Raw genomic sequence first — 19340 nt, 5'->3', positions numbered from 1 at the left:
TTCGAGAGGCCTGTGGTTCGAGTCCCGGCGACGGAATTGCTTATTTTTCATGCCTCCTGCTTCGAAATAACCTAATGTCTCTACAGTGGCGCGCGAATTAAAAAAGGTGGTGGATGATCCCCTAATCTCCAGCCGCCCTAGAGCGGCGTATATAAGGTATTTCTCCCACCTTCTTAGCATGACTTCGTGGTGTAGAGGCCACTCTGCGCGTATTCGAGAGGTCCGTGGTTCGAGTCCCGAAGAAAGCATTGCTAATTTTTCATGTCTGCTGCTTCGAAATAACCTAATGTCTCTATATAACAAGTTCAAACCATGTTTGTAACCAAACCATTCAAAAGAGTGTTTATGACATTGACTGGAGTATGCTCAAGCGGAGAATAAAAAATTACTTTCCGCTTGAGAAGGAAAAAGAAAAACGGATGAAGATAAAAGTTAAAAATAATTATTTACAACCGATGTCTTTATAAAGTAACATTTAGAAGACTATAAATAGTTTGAGGTACATTTAATTTTGTCTCCTATTTCACATTCTCTTGATCGTACTGCCAAATTTATCTATGTTTCTTGTCGCATGATTGATAAATAATTTTTCACTAATTTTAATCTCAAAATTGATAATTATTTCTCCATCTTAAAGTATGGCTAAAACAATATTCTTAAGTTAACTATTAAGGTAGGAAAACTTTACTTATTGATATGAATAGATTTTAAAATTCCTTGGAAGTATTTTAATTTTTAAAAAATTTAATTCACTTTTGAGTAAGTTGTTAATGTGAACGTTTCTCTATGAAATTATGTAACGTTTATACCCTTATTGAGTCCTTCTATCACTGTGTGTCATTAGACTGTGTACTGGAAATTCTAAGGATATGCTCATTTTAAAATTAATTTGCTATATTGCTGTTGAACTGAATTTTATGGTTTAAGTGTGAAAAACGTGATAAATAAAGATAACACACAAAACGTTGAAAAAACCCCTTTGTGTGTAATGTAAAATCTGAAAGCTTTCAAATTTTTATTTCGTATTTTGTGCGAATTTAACACAATTTTTTGTATTATTTATGATCTCTTCAAGTTTTCATAAAAGAAAGAAATATATTGTAAGCTAAATGTAGTTAAATTATATTAGTTAAACATATGAATAAAATTAAACTATTTTTGATGTGCATTTATTGTACTTAACATTGTTCAGTTTATTCCTTGAAAGATAACGATCTGTGTTACTTCTAATAGTAATTTATGGAAACTGTCTATTTGCAATATATGGTAGCTTAAAGGAACAGAATGATTTATAATTTTTAAAGGGCTAAATTAAAACATTTGTAACTTTATAATAGAAAAATAATCATATTACATAAATTTAATTATTAATTTAGATGAAGGTTCGTGTAAATGTTAAAATACATTATATTGCTTTGGAAAATGAAATTAAAGGCAGCTACAGACAACAAAAAAGCTTTTATTTTCTGCTTAACATGTGTTTTGCGTTTGAATAGTACTTATGGAAGAATTATAACTGTAGAAAAGCTTACGAATCAAGCAAATGCAGATTTTGATATAGCCTCTGATTTCTGAAAAAGAAAAAAGAAAAAAAAAAGATAAATTTTATAAAGTATGCAAACTGAAAGAAAAATTTTAAAATAATTTAACATCCTTTTGTTTTCATGGATAAATCATTGAACTTGTTACCTAAATTCAGTTTTAAAATGTGTATTTTGTAAGATTTTCCTGTAATGGAGCACACAGTAGTAAAATTTCTACAGAAATACAGCTGTCACAAAATGGCTAAAGTGATTTAAATCTATACTTAAAGCGATACCCATGAAATTTCTAAAAGAACATAATAAAAGGATTTTTAAAAAGAACGTACAAATAAATTTAAAGATTACATTTCAGAATATGTACCCAATTAATATGTAAAAATGTATGTAATTAATAATTATTTGCAATTATAAATCATATCCTTTTTCTTCTACAAAAATTCACTAAACTGCGGCAAAGTGATTGCATTAATACTTGAGTACCATAAAAGCTCATGCATTACAATAAAACATCCTTTTTAGTAGAAGATGCATAAGACCTTCTGCGAAATACCATTTATCTTCGACGGTATAAAAGTGTGTTTCTCTACGGGGAAACAAAGTTTTTAAATTATAAAGTGTTTTAATTGAGATTCTTAACAACATTTGGCAACAAGTATCCTTTCATTCTGAAAGCAACGCAAACAGTTTTTTGGTACTTGTCAGTTTTACCAGCGATCAACGGTTAATCACCAAGATTTGGTTGTGTTTGCTATATCATTTGTAGTCAAGTGATAAATCATAACCAAAAGCAAGTAAAAGATTTTAAAATTTCGTTCTTTCACAGTAATAATTCCCACATAGGCTTTAAGTTTGAATTTGAATCCCCCTTCCAGTTGACTCAAATTTCGGTGTTTATAAAGCACAGGTGCATCTTCGCGAATTAAAAGATCCAAAGAAGAATTGGAAAATAATTTTTCCCTATTCCTTAAGAATTTTTTGAAGTTACAAAATGGGACAATTCTGTGTCTCCTACTGGACCGATTGTCGTTTTCCATGTTTCGAAAATGCGGCTTAGGATATATATTAGATTTATATATAGCATTATTCTTACATGGGTATTTTGACATAAAAGACTTTTTCTGAAGTAACATACCAATTTTTTTCCATATTTCGAGTCTACGACTCAAATTTTGCCTAGATTTTAATTTTTTTAATTTTTGGAGAACATTTTATTGAGAAATTTAAAAATTTATCCTGGCGCATTTTTTTCAATTTGCGCCAAGAATAATTCCTTTGGCGAACTTCTTAATTTATAGCAACCTATTTTCCTTTCCTTTTTTTCATTGTACACGAGCGGAGAAAACGTCATCGTTCATATTTTCAAATAATTTTAGCATGCGTAAATCACATTTGGCGTTATTATCACTTATAAAAATATACCAAATTTAGAAACATGCAATATGTAAATTCACGTATATCTTAGGACAATTTGAATAAAAAACTCTCATTTTTTGCAGGTAGGCTTAGAAATATATCTACTTTAAGATGATGGTAAAAATTTTATGGGTTACAATTTAAAATTCTTTTCGAAAAATTTATAAAAACTATTTAAAAATACAAATTTAAAAAATAAATCATAAAAAAAATTTCGAATTTTATTTGAAATGAACGAAATGTAAAAGAAAGAACCAAATAAGTTTAATAAAAAAAAGAGATATTAATAGATATATACAAAATTCAATTAACATGGAGTTGCTAAAATTTGAGAGAATGTTTTGAAAACTGCTCGTGCGATTTTTACAGCTTTGCACTTTGGAATAATTTGAGTAGTAGAATCGAGGTTTGAAAAAAAATTGGTATGTTATTTTAAAAAAGTCCGATTTTGTGTCAAAAATATTTATGTTAGAGCAATACTATATACTATAAATGTCATATACATATCTTATATATGTCCTAAGTTGCGCTTTCGAGACATGGAAGACGCAAGTTAAATTTCTACAATCGGTCCAGTAGAACGGGAGATATAGAACTGTCCCCCGTTAGTTATGGATAAACGTGAAGTAGTAACATCTGCGCTTTTGTCTGATGTAACCTCGATTGATTCTCGAATATTCATGGTTTGGTTTGATGAAAAAGAATGCAAATTAACAGTTATTGATGTACTTTATTCTTAAATTTTGATAAAATGATTAAAATTTGAGTCTACAGAATATTAAGTTGTGGTTTATTTTCAAAGCTAGGGGACACAACCATCAGTTAAGGTGTGTATTAGTGGACACTATACGATGAGCTGAATATGGCCGAAAAATAGCAGAAATCGACGAGTTTTTTTTCTGAAGCGGGAAAACGAAGCAAGTCCAATACTGTTTTAATTAAATAAAGAGGCGTCAATTATTTGTTAGTTCTGCAGGAATGATTGGCGCAATTTTAAGGAAGTTTCGCCATCTTTCATTATTCAGTGGTAATAACTTTGTTAGTTGATCGAATAATATGTAAGTACTTAATTTCTTTTCCCGGATTCAAAATGATGACAGTTTTCAATATTTCCGTCAGTGAAAATGTAGCTGTTCCATTCTTCCGAAAAAAAGAGGTATTTTACCTCCAATCGAATTTCCGAGAACGGGTATGGAATTTTACATCCCGGTAGAAGCCATATGCAGATGTGAAAGAAAAATAAACCTTCGCATCGATAGTAAACTTTAGTCGAGCTTTATATTATTCGTATGGTATTAAAACAGACTCGTTCGGCTCTCCAACACGTTGTGTTGCTCCACTTATGGTGAGTATATTGCCTCAGTTGATAATTCGTTGAAAAAGAGTGGCAATGCCTCAGTTTATCGCGAGTCTATGATTAGAACAGTAGTTTAACGATTTTAAAATAGAAATGAAATTTATAATGAAGCGGTTTGTTGCAAAATTATTGAAATAAAATGTTTATGCCTAAAAAGAAACTTCTTGTCTGTCAATTTCAAGCGAGTCGTCTCATTTATCTGATTTAATGAGTATCTTTAGTCTAAAGTAACCGACACCTTGAGAATACTCGGCCGAATTCATGTGACGGCAATATAAAGATATTTAGTGCCATATTAGCTGCAATTTTTATCCATCTGAAACATAAATTACAATTTTTTAAGTAGTAATTTTTTAACATTTCATTAAAATTGCGGGGTTTTTTTTTTTTTTTTTTTTTTTTGTGTGTGTGTGTGTGTGTGTGTGTAGATAACATCTTAACTTCGCGCAATATTTTCTTTCACGCTTTGGTCTCTCAACAAAATCAACAAGTACCAATTTTTTTTTCAATTTTTCAGGTGTCCTTACCTTTTTTGTTAATTAGATGAGAAACTTTCCATATCTGGGTCCTTTACCAAAAGCCAAACCTTTTCCTAAACCAAACCCCAATTCTTTCTCTTTAGCAATGAGCGGGTAGTATAAGTACCCCGTTTCCAAACCTTTTCCAGCCTCCAGACCTTTACCTAGACCCACAGCGTATGGAAAAGGAACACCGTACAATTTAGAAAGTTCAGCTCCGTACTCCAGACCTAACATTCCGTACGCAGACGTGCAAATCACCATCAAAGCAAGGAATGCAACCTAAAATGAAATAATAAGTATTTGTTTTAATGTTTAAAGCTTACCAATTATAATTTACATCTAAAATATGATTAAAAAATTCTAAAAATATTTAAAAATAAAATTACGATTTTATGATTGAATAAGTATTTTTTACAACACTTCCAGTAAACGGTGATTAGTAATTTATTGTAGCCCTTTTCCAGATTTTGCGAAAATTTTTTTATGCATTCGCCTTTGAAATTCTGTATCCTAAATCCAAGTTTATGGTTTTTGCTCTTAACAGTTCAAAGCAAACTTTCATTTAATATCAATACTTTTTAATTTATCTTATATATACATTTTCAGATATTGATTCATCAATATATATTATCACCATGGCAAAGTAACATATATATAATATTTAAATCTCACGAAATAAGGAAACTAACTTGTAGTTGATTCACATCGTAGACCATGATTATAATCTAAATTACAATCCTTACAGAATTACTTATGAAATCGATTGAGGATTCAGTTTATTTCTGTTATGTGATCACACTGAATAAAGATTCAATTGTTATCTTAGATTTAGGATACGCAACGTAACAGATGTGCTCTGCTTTAGTTTCAATACCTTTTGCTATTCCTGTCCCTAGTGATTATTTAATTAGTTTGAGAAAATCAGCGAGGGAAAGGAGAAATATTTCTACAAAATATGATAACGTAAATATTTTAGTAAGCGTGATCGTAATACAAATAATTAATGACATATTAAACCTTTTCAATATTTCAATTATTACAGATGATCTTCGCAAAATTTAGCATCAAAATAAATTTTGTGTAAAATTCAAAAGAATTCTAATAAAGCTGTCACTAATGCTCAAAAACGTATAAAAATCTAAACAACAAAAAATGCTTTAAGATATTATAATAATACAGAAAACTAAATAAATTATTTTGAATTTCATATTTTTGCATTTAGGTCAAGAATCTTCACATAAGTACGTATTTTAATTTCTTATTTTATAGCATATATTATAATGATAGTGATCTATTTTATGTAGGCATTTTACACGAATGTCTAAATAGATAGTCTTTCAGATTCCTATAATTCATCAATATATTAAAATAAAATTCTAAGGATGGATTTAAATTTAGACATAATGCGTAATAAATAATTTATAAGATATATCAAACCGTAACTTATACTAAAAATACATAAAATATTTTACAATTTTTAATTGCTTTTTCCATTTCTACGTTTTAAAATTATGTAAAGTTATTTGAAAATTTAGAACCATATCTTGGCAACAACGTTCAAATATATCACTGTGGGCAAAACTACTATCTCATGCTATATACTACCAATGCCCATTACACAAAATGTACTTACTAATGTCTTCATTTTACTGGAGAAATCTAAGAAACTGCAGAAAATGTCTGGACACTTTACCTATCGAAATCACAGACTGCAGAGAACGAGAATACTTATATAGTGACTTAAAAGAGTAAAACAACAAAACGTCTACAACGCAATCATCAATTGCTTTTCAGAGGGTAACAAATAATGACATTGTTATATTTTTTACTGTAAATGAGGCGCTAAGGTTCTACTTTGTATTGATGTAAGTAATTGTTTCTTGGTATAATCGATTCATTATTTACTTTTACTTCCAGATCCCAGTAATTTCACGTAATCAACAGCTTTAACTCACACTTAAATAGTTTTTTTAACTTTTGCGGTTTCATGTTTGGAGGCGTCAAATTGTAACTTTCGAAAACACATTTTATACATAGATTTACACTAGACCAGGATGTAGAGTTAATTTTCCAGTTGTATCTCATTTAAACCTTTAATCTTGATGTTCATTTGCTGGTATTTTTTAAGAAAATCTTTTCTTCATCTAATATAGTCTCAATGCTTGATATTAGATGTTTCAGTTTCCTTTTACAGTTATATTCATCTCTTGAACTTTATTTTCAAATCTAATAAATCTCAATTTGGTCATATTCAAATCTTCATTTATAAAATTTCACTTTAAAGCGTTTTGCTAATTTATACTGCTTATTATCTACATAAAGTTACTAAACGAATCGAAGTAACTAAAAACGGAAGCTATTTGATACGTGTGATTTGCTTTAGCTTTTACAGAACATTAATTTTTATCGTATTTCTTGGCGCAAGGAATTTTAATCGTTTCTAGTTTAGCTTTGTAGCAACTCAAGACGAAATGATGTCCTTCGGCATGCTAATACCTATTATATGTCATGAGGCTCTGAGTTGAGAATTACAAAATGTTCATGATTAATAAAGAAGCGTAATCTTATTAGCGGTATTTACGTTTAACCTTGTCCGACTAGAATTGGAAATTTTGTTACGCGCAAAAATTTTTAAACTTACTATCAGAGCCAAGACAAGGATAAGGTAAATGAGGCATTTATCTCAGGTGAACAACTAGAAGGAGGGATTAATTAGCTATGCTAGAAACTCATTTTGCAGGATAAATAATAACTGTTAATTTTCAGCTTTGAAATACATCAAGAAGCAACGTTTTTAAAAGTCAAATTTAAGTAATAAAAATTTATTAAAATTATAATAATTCAAAAGTACTACATTCTTAATAAACTTTTCCATTTTCAGTGCTATACGTCCGCCTGTTTTATTTCCGTTAATTACCATTTTGTAGTCATCTTCTTGGTGAGGATGGAGGATATCAGTCTGCATTTTGCCGCAGTTTAGTGTCAATGAAATAAGTAGAAAATTTTTTTTTAAATATTACTTAATTAATCTACTTCATCACCTTTTGTGAGGTATTTTCTGCCCCCTTTCCTTCATGATGTAATTGGAAGTATACTCGACACGGATTCGTGAGCTCTAGTGTTCGAGTCCCGGCGAGGGCAATGAAAATTTTTCACGTCTCCTACTTCAAAATAACTTATGACTCTAAAAGTGACGCCTGAACTAAATCAAACTTGTGATCAAAACCTGTAATAGTATGTAAAGCTACACTGTTCATAGAGGGATTAAACTGGGTTCAATTTCCGATAGACGAATTGTTTGCTTTAGTAGTCTTATAGTTTTCTCGATGTTTAACGTAAATCCGCCAGTTTCCTTAGAAAACCCTCCGCAGTGCCAATCCCTTTCTTTAGGTAGATTGTCTTAGTAGGCTTTGTCATATTGAATTAAATAACTGAACAAATGTAATAGGTGGATAATCATTAACATCAGAAAAGATAATATTTATATATGAAAATACAGTCTTGGGAAAGTTTAGCTTTAACGATGAACTTGGAAGAAAAGGAAAAAAAATAAATATTAATAAATTAGGTAATTAGATAATAAGAGAAAAATATTTTTTCACTGTAGAAGTCAAATAAATGATAGATATTTTAATTAGGTAATTAGATAATAAGAGAAAAATATTTTTTCACTGTAGAAGTCAAATAAATGACAGATATTTTAATTTCAAAAAAAAAAAAAAAAAAAATACCTGGATATATGAAGTGTTAAAAGAGATATTTTTTTATTTGTAATTTTTAAGTGGTGGAATATTGATGACATTAGATTTAGGTAAATTAAAAGGAGTAGCTCCTAACCTAGAAACACTTAACTAAGCAACTTATAACTAGTCGCCCACCAGCGGCCGAGCGGTAAAGTCTCTGAACACTGGTAGTTCGGTCTAAGATTCGAATCCCGCGAACGGGCTGGCTGCATGAGTGTTTTCGTGGTTTTCCTCATGTGTAACGTGTATACGAGCCAGTTTCACTTAGAAAGTCCTGCAAGAAGGCATCCCTTCCCTTAGGTAGATAGCCCTAGTGTGCTTTACCATAATTGGACCTCTGGAATACGAGCCCAGCGTGCTGACCACTACACTACGAAGGTAGGCAAAGAAGGCGGGAGAAATACCTTATATATTCCCCATTTTAAAGGGCGACTGGGGTTTTTAGGGGACCAATTCCCCAAATCCTGGGTGGGGAGAATCATCATCCACTACCCTTTTAGTTCGGGCGCCACTGTAGAGTCATTAGGTTATTTTTTAAAACAGGAAATGCAAACTTGGAGAAATGATGGTTTGTTATACTGCTGACAACCCTAACAGTAATTTTAGTGGTGTGAAGTGAAAGAGGAATGAAAATGTGTTCAGAAAAGTTCAAAATGATTTGTCCAACATTCTTAGAATTCTCAGTACAGTATTAAATGTTGGCGTTGTAGAGACATTAGGTATTTTTAAAGAAGCAGGAAAGATGGGAAATGAGCAAAGCCTTCGCCGGGAATCGAACCACGGACCTCTGGAATACGCGCCCGGAGTGCTGACCACTACACTACGAAGACATGCTAAGAAGGCGGAAGAAATATCTTATAAGCCTTTGACAAGATTTACCTGTAATGGGCTTATTGGTAATCTCATGTAGAAAGGCATTTTTCTCTTTCTCATCCACATGCTTGCTCAAAATCAGAATTTAGAGTTAAAAATCAACGAAATATTCTTTGCCATCAAGCCAATTAGAATTGAAGTTCCCTAGAGTTTTGTTTCAGAGTCTCTGTTTCTTACTTTCTATATTAATCACTTTTCGGCTAACTCTGGTATTCCGATAAGAATGTATGCAGATAATCTAAAGATCCCTACGAACTCTTTAACAGCACAACGTGCAATTCCCAAACTACAAGTAGTCGTAGCAGAGTTGAATGCTGATAATCAAAATAGAATGAAAGTTAAATCAATCAAAAGCTCAGCTATTTTATTTCGTTCACACAAAATATGGCAACGTGTGTGACAATAATTTTATTTACAATAGTTATATCTTCTCTCATGTCACATGTCTTAAATGCATCTGAAGAGGAAAAAAAACATAGTGTATAAAGTGACTGTTTTTGTTGAAGCTAAATATGGGTAATATGCAAAATTCATACACATATAATGAAAAGATTAAACGTTCAAGGCCATATGACCCATCAGTGGCTGGATATTGCACTTTGAACGTTCAAATCAATAATTGGTGAAACCCCTTGGCGACAATGCGGGCTTGTAAATGTTGAGATAAGAAGTTTTAAAGATTCCAAATCTCCTCCTGAGACACATTTTGCCAGCAGTTCCTCAGTTGTTGCTCCAGATCTGTGATACTTGTATTTTAGGATACTCGAATCTTGCGGCCTAATTCCAAAAGTGTTCGATTGGCGAATTCTCTGTTGGCCTTGCTTGCCAAGGAAGACAATCAAAAACTTGGAGACAATGCAAAGATATACGAATTGTAAGGCATATGTTATTGAGCAACGCCTTTTGAGAAATGCCTCCGAGACGGAGTGTCATGAACAGCAATGCAAACAGCTGTAGGATGTCATCAACATACCATTGAGCTGTTAATGTTAAAAGAAATATATAGGATGGCTAGAGTTGACCTGCTTTCGTGAGAGCTAGCCTTCCCAACACACCATCACACCAAGGGTAATGGCGGTGTGCCTTTACAAAACAAAAGCTGGGTGAGACAGCTGGCCCTGGCCCATCTTCACACGTACCATATAGTCATCTGCTCCAAAATTGAAGCGGGATTCATCCTAAACGCTACGCGATGCCATTCGGCTGGCAGCCATGGTGATCGACTACGACACCACTCCAGATGACTCAGTCGATATTGGATGCTGTAGGATTAAAGGTAGACGCCTTAAATGCCGCCGTTCGATTGTACCTTGCAGAAATCATTGTTGCCAGCACCTTTGCACAGCCGTGTCTGTACGGTATAAGCGACGGCCTATTGTTAGGTACGACTAGTCCACTTCAAGCATCTCTACCATGCGACTACGTTCGAAGTCGTCCAGTTGTCTATAAAGTCTTCGGGGACGTCATAACGGTATTGTTGGTTGTTTCTCCAAGGAACTCTAACGTCAACAACTAAAAAAGATAAACCGACTATAACTGTTACCTGTTTTATGCAATACTAGTTACTCAGTTGAAACCGAAGTTAACACTCAATTTCTATAACAGAAGTTAACACTCAATCGACCTGAAACTTTAATCATTTGTTTACTTCACATGAGAGAATTTGCACACGTAATTCCGAGATGATTGGGTTATTTTAAGAATGCTTCTTTTTTACAAAAGGGTGTACTTAGGAGTCACAATGGATTAAAAGCTTTTGTTCAAAGAGCACACATTAAGAGCCACTGAAAAAAGTTGATAGTGCAGTGGTGTCCCTCCATTTCCATCCATTATTTGGATGAAAATGTAATCTTACCACAGAAACTAAGAGGCTTATCACTAAGATTGGACCAATATTTACGTACATCCATCTTTTTTGGATAACAGCAGCCAACTCAGGAAAAGGCTGCAGACTTTTCAAATAATATTCACATAACTATTAACTCCCTTAATTTTATAGGAACTAGAATAATCACGAAGACCTCAAATTTGAAACACTGAACATCTTCATCCTAAAGACTGGACATGACTCCTTTCTGTAGGTGGACAAATCCCAGCATTAAATAATACGCGAATTAGTAATTATGATCTTACCGAAAATTACAAATATAATTTTTCAAAACAAGTTATGGTAAACGTCAGCGACTTTAAACAACGTGTTGCACCTTGATAACTTTTAAACAATATTAGTATTATTCCATAGGGAAAATGTATTATAACAGAAAGCAAAGGCGCTTTCGTAGGTTGATATATAGAATATGTTCATGACCAATGAGCAATGATGTGCAAAATTAAAGAAGACACCTTTTTATTTCCATTTTTATGTGGTGAAAAATTATTATAAATGTATTTAGGCAATTTAAAAGAAGGACTATGTAGCTTAGCAGCTTTTAAGTGTCCAAATTATAATATAAGTGCTATACAAATTTTATTAGCAATATCCAGTTTCAAAAATCAGTTATATATGAACCCTATAAGTGCTTTTAATAATAATTCACAAATAATTCAATCAAATTGAAATTTTGAAGTTGCATCAAAATCATTTTAGCTTTGATAACTACTACTGCCAGCTGTTAGAAACTTGTGACAATAAAAAAAGTACATATAAGATTTTCACCTGTTTACGAAAAACTCTTAAATGTGCCTGTTCTCTTTATAGAACATGAATAAAGTAAGTAATCAAGCAGATTTTTTAAAAAAAATATTCATTATTTTATTTCTTCAAATGCAAGAATAATTAATTTGAAAATAATTAAATTCAAAATTGACACTGTACTGTTCACATTAATCACATTGTAATTTAAACTACTTGTAAGTTATTTGCTGTTTTTTTAAAGATATTTTAAATATTTTTCCTTTAAAGTTTTCAAACCATTATGTTTCTGAATGTGTAAGGCCACGATTAAAAATATTATAAAAATAAGTATTATGACTTAAAATAGCTGTTTTTGATGTAGTATATGAAAGTGTACAAATATACTTAATTTGTACACTTTCATATACTACATCAAAAACAACTACTTAATTTGACTGTATATAGGGTACGTATATTTGCGTATATAGGGGTACGTATGTTACCTCTTGGTTTCTGGTGAAAAAATATTTAGGCACGGCTCTGCCTGATGTGCTGCATTGAAATAGCTTTGGTTCTCATAAGATACGAGGAAGAAGCAATATTTTCTCTAATTTAATTTTCACAGATAGTATCATCACACTTCATAATTTTTAACAAGGTGTATACACCTCTTGTTATGCAGATATATCAGCATTTCACTAACTCATGTGTTCTTACAGGAAAAGTCCAACTGAGTGCTTAGTCACTGATATACTTACTCCATTTTTATCTCATTGTATGCACTGAGCCCATTAATAACGAATGTCACCTCGAGGAACTGGTATAACCTGTCTAAACGATATAGAGATGTCCCAGCATAATCTGATCTTTCTTTGATGAAAGTCTGTTGCTTTCTCACTGTTACCACTCAAAAATTTAGTTATTGTTTGTTTTCTTCCCAAATTTCCCGAAGTAGAGGTCATCTTGTCTGCTATTTGCTGACATCATATATTCATTTAGGTCGAAAAGACTGCTGACGGTGATGCCTTAAGAAGGAAGGCTAATCACCTACCTAATAAAACCGTCCACTTTTTTATATTATTTTTACGATAATATTAAATTTGCTTTTTTAGTGTCTTCGTTGATTATATTCAATTAAAAAACAACGAAAATTTTCCTAAAGCTTATTTTATAGATATTCTTGTATATAATCTAGGTTTAGGGAGCTAATTTATATGAGTATCAGAGTTAATTCATATAGATATTTCAATACAAGAAAGTCACCGGAGTTTAGATGATCAATCATTATGATTTGAATTAAATTATACTGTAATTTATGAAACATACGTTAATAATACATTAAATACTATAAACGTTAAAGAAATATTTAATACTGTAGTTAATAAACATATTTTTATTTTTTATTAATATTAATAAAATAATGCTAATTTATTGGATTTAAAGTTTTCTCAAAGACTATAATTTTCTTGCACGCGCCCATGATTTTTCTGAAACCGTTAGTCATTATTTCTAGAAATTTTGATCAATTGTTTAAACCTCTTATCGGTATTAACTTATTAAATTTTATTTAAAAAATAGTCAATTTTTCACTCTCATAATAAAAAGAAATATATTATTAAAGAAGATATTCGAGTTTCTTTAAAGTAGAAAATTTTAATTATTATATATCATTTATCTAAATTGAAAAAACAATAGCTAAAAATAGTTATTTATTTATTCATAATACATTCTCAGGACGTGCTGAAATTTTATTTCTGTGATGAATAAGGAATCTTTAATTTTATTTCATTTAAAATACTAGAAAGCCTGGCGGTCATACGAAATGACCGCTGTTCTAGATATTATAAATTGTAATTAAAATGACTTGTGCAAAGGTGTCTGCTAATTTAAACTGAATTACCCTGAATTACCCAGGGAAGGTGGCGAGGACGCCCCTTTGCTTACTGCCCCACAGGGTTTCCCCCTTCTACTTGCTTAATTGCTTAAAGTAGAGTGCAATGAAGGAAACCACTGGCGGTACATTTCTTAAGGGCCACCGCTAGCTCAATAAATAAAAGTGGTTTAAATAATGAAATGTTAATTCACATGTCAAATAGCTCTTTGTACACAACATTTCTTGTGTAGATCTTTCCATCATTTGTAAGCTCGCCTTGCAGAGGACCATCCATTATTTTTAATTTTACGTCCGTTCTCTCACGAACTCTTGAACAGGCATCACAAAGTTGACTGTGTCCAAATGCAGGCTCGGGTAAAAAAATGCCAACACACTTAAGCGTTTGGCCCTGAGACTTATGGAGGGTCATAGCAAAGGCAAGTTTTACAGGAAATTGTCTACGTCTCAATTGAAACGGCAACCCTGTGCCTTGGCAACTTCACCCCATTGGCTAGTACAGTTACGCAAGCAACTAATAAACTATCGGTGACAAGCACACACTTAAGCCGCATATATATATATATATATATATATATGGGGGGAAGTAACATCATCTCCTCCGAAACGGCTGGCTCCCGGGCTTAGTGAAGCACACCGTTGGATTCCGCAGGTCCGTGGTACGCCATTTTGACCATTCGTGTCTTCTTGGGACTTTAATTAGCCGAGATATTAATTAAAAACTAATTTTCCTCTACGTTTTCCCTACATTTTCCGCTTTCTTTCTTGGTTTTTCCCTATTATAGGGATTTTGCTACGTGCCAAATTCTTTTTTCTCGAATATCTACGGAACGGCGCCAAGTTGAAATTCGAGACGCGTATCCTCGGATTCCGAAATTTCTCCAAATTCATCGACACCGTTCTCATCTTCATAAGACTTTCATCGGTTGAGATATTAATTAAAAACTGCGGAAACGTTAACTTCTTCGCTCATTTTTCCGAGTGGCAACAATAAACTTTCGGCGACACAAACTTTAGCCGCTTATATATATAAAGATTTTAACATCTGAAACAAAAAGTAAAAGCGACAAATACAATATAAAGAATGATGTCTCTCCCGATTATAAGCTGATTGGTTATAAAAATATTGAGCTTTAAAATGTACTAGATTTTTGCCATATTCTGAGATTTTAAAAGTAACGCTGAATATTTAACGATGGCAAAATGCTTAAAATTTTATAATTAGTTATTGTAAAGAAATTTATGTTTCACATTAAAGGAGGGTATTTGAGAAAATGACTGGAAAAAACGTTTTTTTATTTAATGCATTTCTTATTTCATTAAAGAAACTCAGGGACAAAAAGAAGATTTAAGGGACTTTTTTTTTTTTCCTCTTTTTTCTTTTCTTTTTTTTACATTCTGGATTTCTCTTTGTTGAATGCTGTATTTATAATAATGCATTTAAAGGATTTTAAAGGAAGTTCTGATTTTGGATAAATGTGAAGTGAACAGATGTGGAATTGGTAGTGAAAAACCAGTAGCATTGTTAAAACATATTTAAAATATTTTACCTCAAAGTTAAAATTTTTGCTTGTGAAGTAATTAATAATGTTAATTATAAAATGCAATATAAGACTATAATTTAGTAAAAATTCTTTAGAGTGTAACAACAGTTTATAATTTACAATAAAGTTTGATAACAAAAACAGAAATATAGAACAGCTGGCTGATATTGAAATTATTTCTGATGTTCAAAGGTTTGCAAATATAAGAAAGAAAACACAGATTTTTGCAGAAAGGCAAGGGCAATCAATGAAAGCTATCGGATTTTATTAGATGAACATATGCCTGTTGTAGTTATTCAGAAGAAGACTTAGATGAGCTCAAAGATGAAAAGATTTGTTTGCTGGTTAGATTATAGCAAAGCACTTGCAGGCTATCTGCCTAAGGGAAAGGATAAGAGAAGCAGACTGGTATACAAGTTGAAAAGTTGGACATGTGGAAAAACCATGAAAACTCCCGTGCAGCCAGCTCATTCGTAGGCATTCGAACCTCGTGTCGAACTACCAGTGCTAGCGACTTTACCGCTAAGTCACTTGTGGGCAAGAGGAAAATTAAAATGGTGTGAGAATAGTAAGGATTGTCGCGATGGAGCTCTGGAATATGTACACAAAGTAGTTAGATCATGTAGGCAATGAATTGAGTTAATGATTCTCAATTTTTAGTCCAAAGGGATTTCAGTCCCGAAGGACTATTGTTTTCGTTTTGGTATTTTGCGTCGGACTCATAAACGTCGGTTCACTTTTCAAACTGTTGCCACAAAATGTTAGAGTCCTGCATTATATTTGAAGAAATTAAATAATGAAAAATTTGCATAAATGATTGTCTATTTCTCGCATTGTGATAAAACAATGGTACATAGAGCCATCGAATTTTGAATGACGAAATCCTACTGCGAATATGGGCATCTGAAATCCCAAATTTGGAATTTGTTTTATTATAGATTTTATATTTTGTAAAATTTTAACGAATTTTTGATTTACAAACTCAATGCTTTAAAAGCGAGAAATGGCAACGTTATATAGAAAAAAAATACTTTTATCTCCAGCTCGCGAGACTGTGTATATCGGAAATTCTAAAGATATGCTTAATTTAACACTATTTTGCGATATTGCTCTTGAACTGAATTTTATAGTTTAATTGCAAAGAACATGATATTTAATAAATAAAGGTAACACTCAAAACGTTAAAAAAACGCCCCTTTGGACGTAATTTAAAATCTGAAAAATTTCAGATTTTTTTTTTTTTTGTTATATTTTTATTCAGTGTTATACTGTAAATAAAGTTAACCAGGATTTCAAGAAAGTAGCAGACTTTGTTCTTCATTTTTAGGTAGAAAAGTAAAACATATGTACATTTTATTATCATTTTAACTAAAACTGTCTTATTTATTTGCAGTGTTTGAAGATTTCAATTTTACAATATTTGTGAATGAATCGCAATTTTACAAAGCCATTTTTGGATTAAGCGTATATTTCGTTTATCCTTATATTCTCATTAACAAATTAATAAGGATAATTTTAATTGCACATTTTAATTCTTATATTTATTATAAAATAAAAAGTTTGTAATTTCTTTTCATTTTTATTAAGTGTTATCTGGATTGCAGCGAATATAAAAAGAAGAATGATTACACACTGGAGTTTGACACTAAATAATTGCATAATATGCTAATTAAAATGTTTCTCAGGTTGCTATAACCTTCTAAAATAACAGAAATGGAAAGCTCTGGAAATAACTCCTTATTTAATTCCATTTTACTTTTTAGTGCATGTTATTTTCCGAATAAAATTGTCTTCTTTCTAAATTAAGAACAACTCGAGCGTATACCACAATTTTCTGTTTACCCAGAATACCTCAGCTCTGATCTTTTAGTCACGCTAGCGTTACTTGGAAATTACTCTTGATTTCATTGATATCTTTACATTTCCCTCTGCAATACATGATCTTCATTTGTTTGTACTGAGAACTTTTTTATTGAGTAACACGAACTTGAGAAAATTCTAAATGTCTGTAAATATCATAGCATAAAATAAAACTCAAATATTTCTAACAGTATACGATAATTTTCTGATTTTTTACTTTTTTGATTTTAGTAATATAGTTTTCATTTCTCTTAAGTGTTTGTTTTACAGCTTTACCCCTTGCCTCGTACGGGAAAAAGATGTTACAATGAGTTGTCATTCCAGTGAAAATTGCTTTAGAATGTTTCTCATAACGCAGGCTTTCTGCATCGGTCTTTATAAACTGTCGCTGTGACAAGTGATCGTTATAAAGACCACCAGCTGTTGCTTCTTTATTGATGAATATAATATTAGGAATTTTCTCCCTTCTTTTCTGCATGCCTTTGGGGTGTAAGAGTAACACACTCGGCGCGTATTCGAGAAGTCCACGTTCGAGTCTCGGCGCGAACAAAGCGCATATTTTTCATGTCTCCTGCTTCAATAAAAACCTAATATCTCTAAAGTGGCACCCGAACTAAAAAAAAAAAAAAAAAAAAAAGGTGATGTTTAATTATTCTTCACCACCAGGTGTTTGGCTATTGTGTTCCCTAATCCCCATTCGCCCTTTAAAGGAGGAGTATATAAGTTCACCTTTCCAAGTACTGACCGAGCCCGATGCTGCTTGACTGCGATGTTTTCTCTCTCCTTTTCTGCATGCCTTCGTGGTGTAACGATTGCACATTCGATGCGTATTCGAGAGCTCCATGTTCGAGTTCCGGCGAAGGAATTGCACTTTGCCCTCAGCATCAAAATAACCTAATGACTCTACATAATAATGCTTTATAATTTCTTTCTTGCAATACGTCTTGTATGTAACATCATACTTTACGAGTGTTTTTGACACGGAGTTTAAATAGTGATATGACATACGTAACATATTATTTATTCTGAACATATTTTCTTGGATTATGTGCAAAAGAAATAACGTTTTTCTCGTCTTTCAAAATTGTTAACGTGTTATTGACTTATTTAAATGGGTATAATACTAAATAAAAATTGATAAAATAAATTATTTGTTTAAATATGTAGACGACCATTTAATAGCCATTCAGGAAATACACCCAGTTCTGTTATATAATTACAGTATGTATTCATGTTTTTGAAGAAGCTGGAGTAGTAAATGAAACCATTTCCTTGAATTACTTCTCTTATCATAAAATGCAATCGAAATATGCGCCATTATCTTCCAGATATTCATGCGTATCCTCTTAAATACACAGAACGTTTTTATTTTTAAAATTTGTCTCCTTCATAACTGTAATTAACTGATTCTTTTAATCAAGGAGATAATTTTAAGCGATCAAAGAATTATTAAGAATTTGTAATATATTGCGCAATAAAAACAGAATTAATTACGAACAATTGAATTTCAACTTGCAAAGACTACCGTGGAGTTCACTCCGACTCAAATTTTAGTGAACAGGTTGACTGCACGGGAGTTGTCTGATATTTCATACGTGTTAAGTAAATAAATTTCTGTTTCCCTCAATAAAGCCATTTTTTCTTGAAGTAGATAACACTCGCTTACTTTCTCTTAATAACCAACCAATTAACAATGCTCTGTTGCATTCAGAGAAATGTTATAAAAGAATGAAGTGAAAACTTGCATAATTTTATTATAAATAATTTTTCTAAATTCTGTAATTTTTCCTGCTTTAATATATAATTTATTTAAAAGAATTTAACTTTAATTTCATTAATATAAGAATAACTTTCAGATAAAAAGGCATATGAGTTTCAAAAATGGAAAATGGATAAGGTATAAAAACCATTCAGTGACTTGTTCGTGCAAAACAATCTTGTTTAGGCAGCTAATTTTTTTTTCAGTCTTTAGAATTATAC

The 19340-nt window shown here is 31.6% G+C and overlaps 1 protein-coding gene across 1 annotated transcript; it reads right to left on the bottom strand.

Moving 5' to 3' along the window:
- Window positions 1-1443: 1443 nt before the first annotated feature.
- LOC118197192 (uncharacterized) lies at window positions 1444-6611 on the bottom strand. The gene is made up of 3 exons (XM_085811604.1): window positions 6469-6611; window positions 4842-5114; window positions 1444-1571 (listed from the first exon to the last, which is right to left on the bottom strand). The coding sequence occupies exons 1-2, from the start codon at window positions 6478-6480 to the stop codon at window positions 4854-4856; spliced, it is 273 nt and encodes a 90-aa protein (XP_085667730.1). The 5' UTR covers window positions 6481-6611; the 3' UTR covers window positions 1444-1571; window positions 4842-4853.
- Between the last annotated feature and the right edge of the window lie 12729 nt (window positions 6612-19340).

Source organism: Stegodyphus dumicola, chromosome 1, assembly GCF_044657685.1.
Source record: "Stegodyphus dumicola isolate Sdum_Otavi_A_Nest chromosome 1, ASM4465768v1".
Taxonomy (NCBI): Eukaryota; Metazoa; Arthropoda; class Arachnida; order Araneae; family Eresidae; genus Stegodyphus; species Stegodyphus dumicola.
This window is presented reverse-complemented; position numbering and strand designations above follow the sequence as displayed.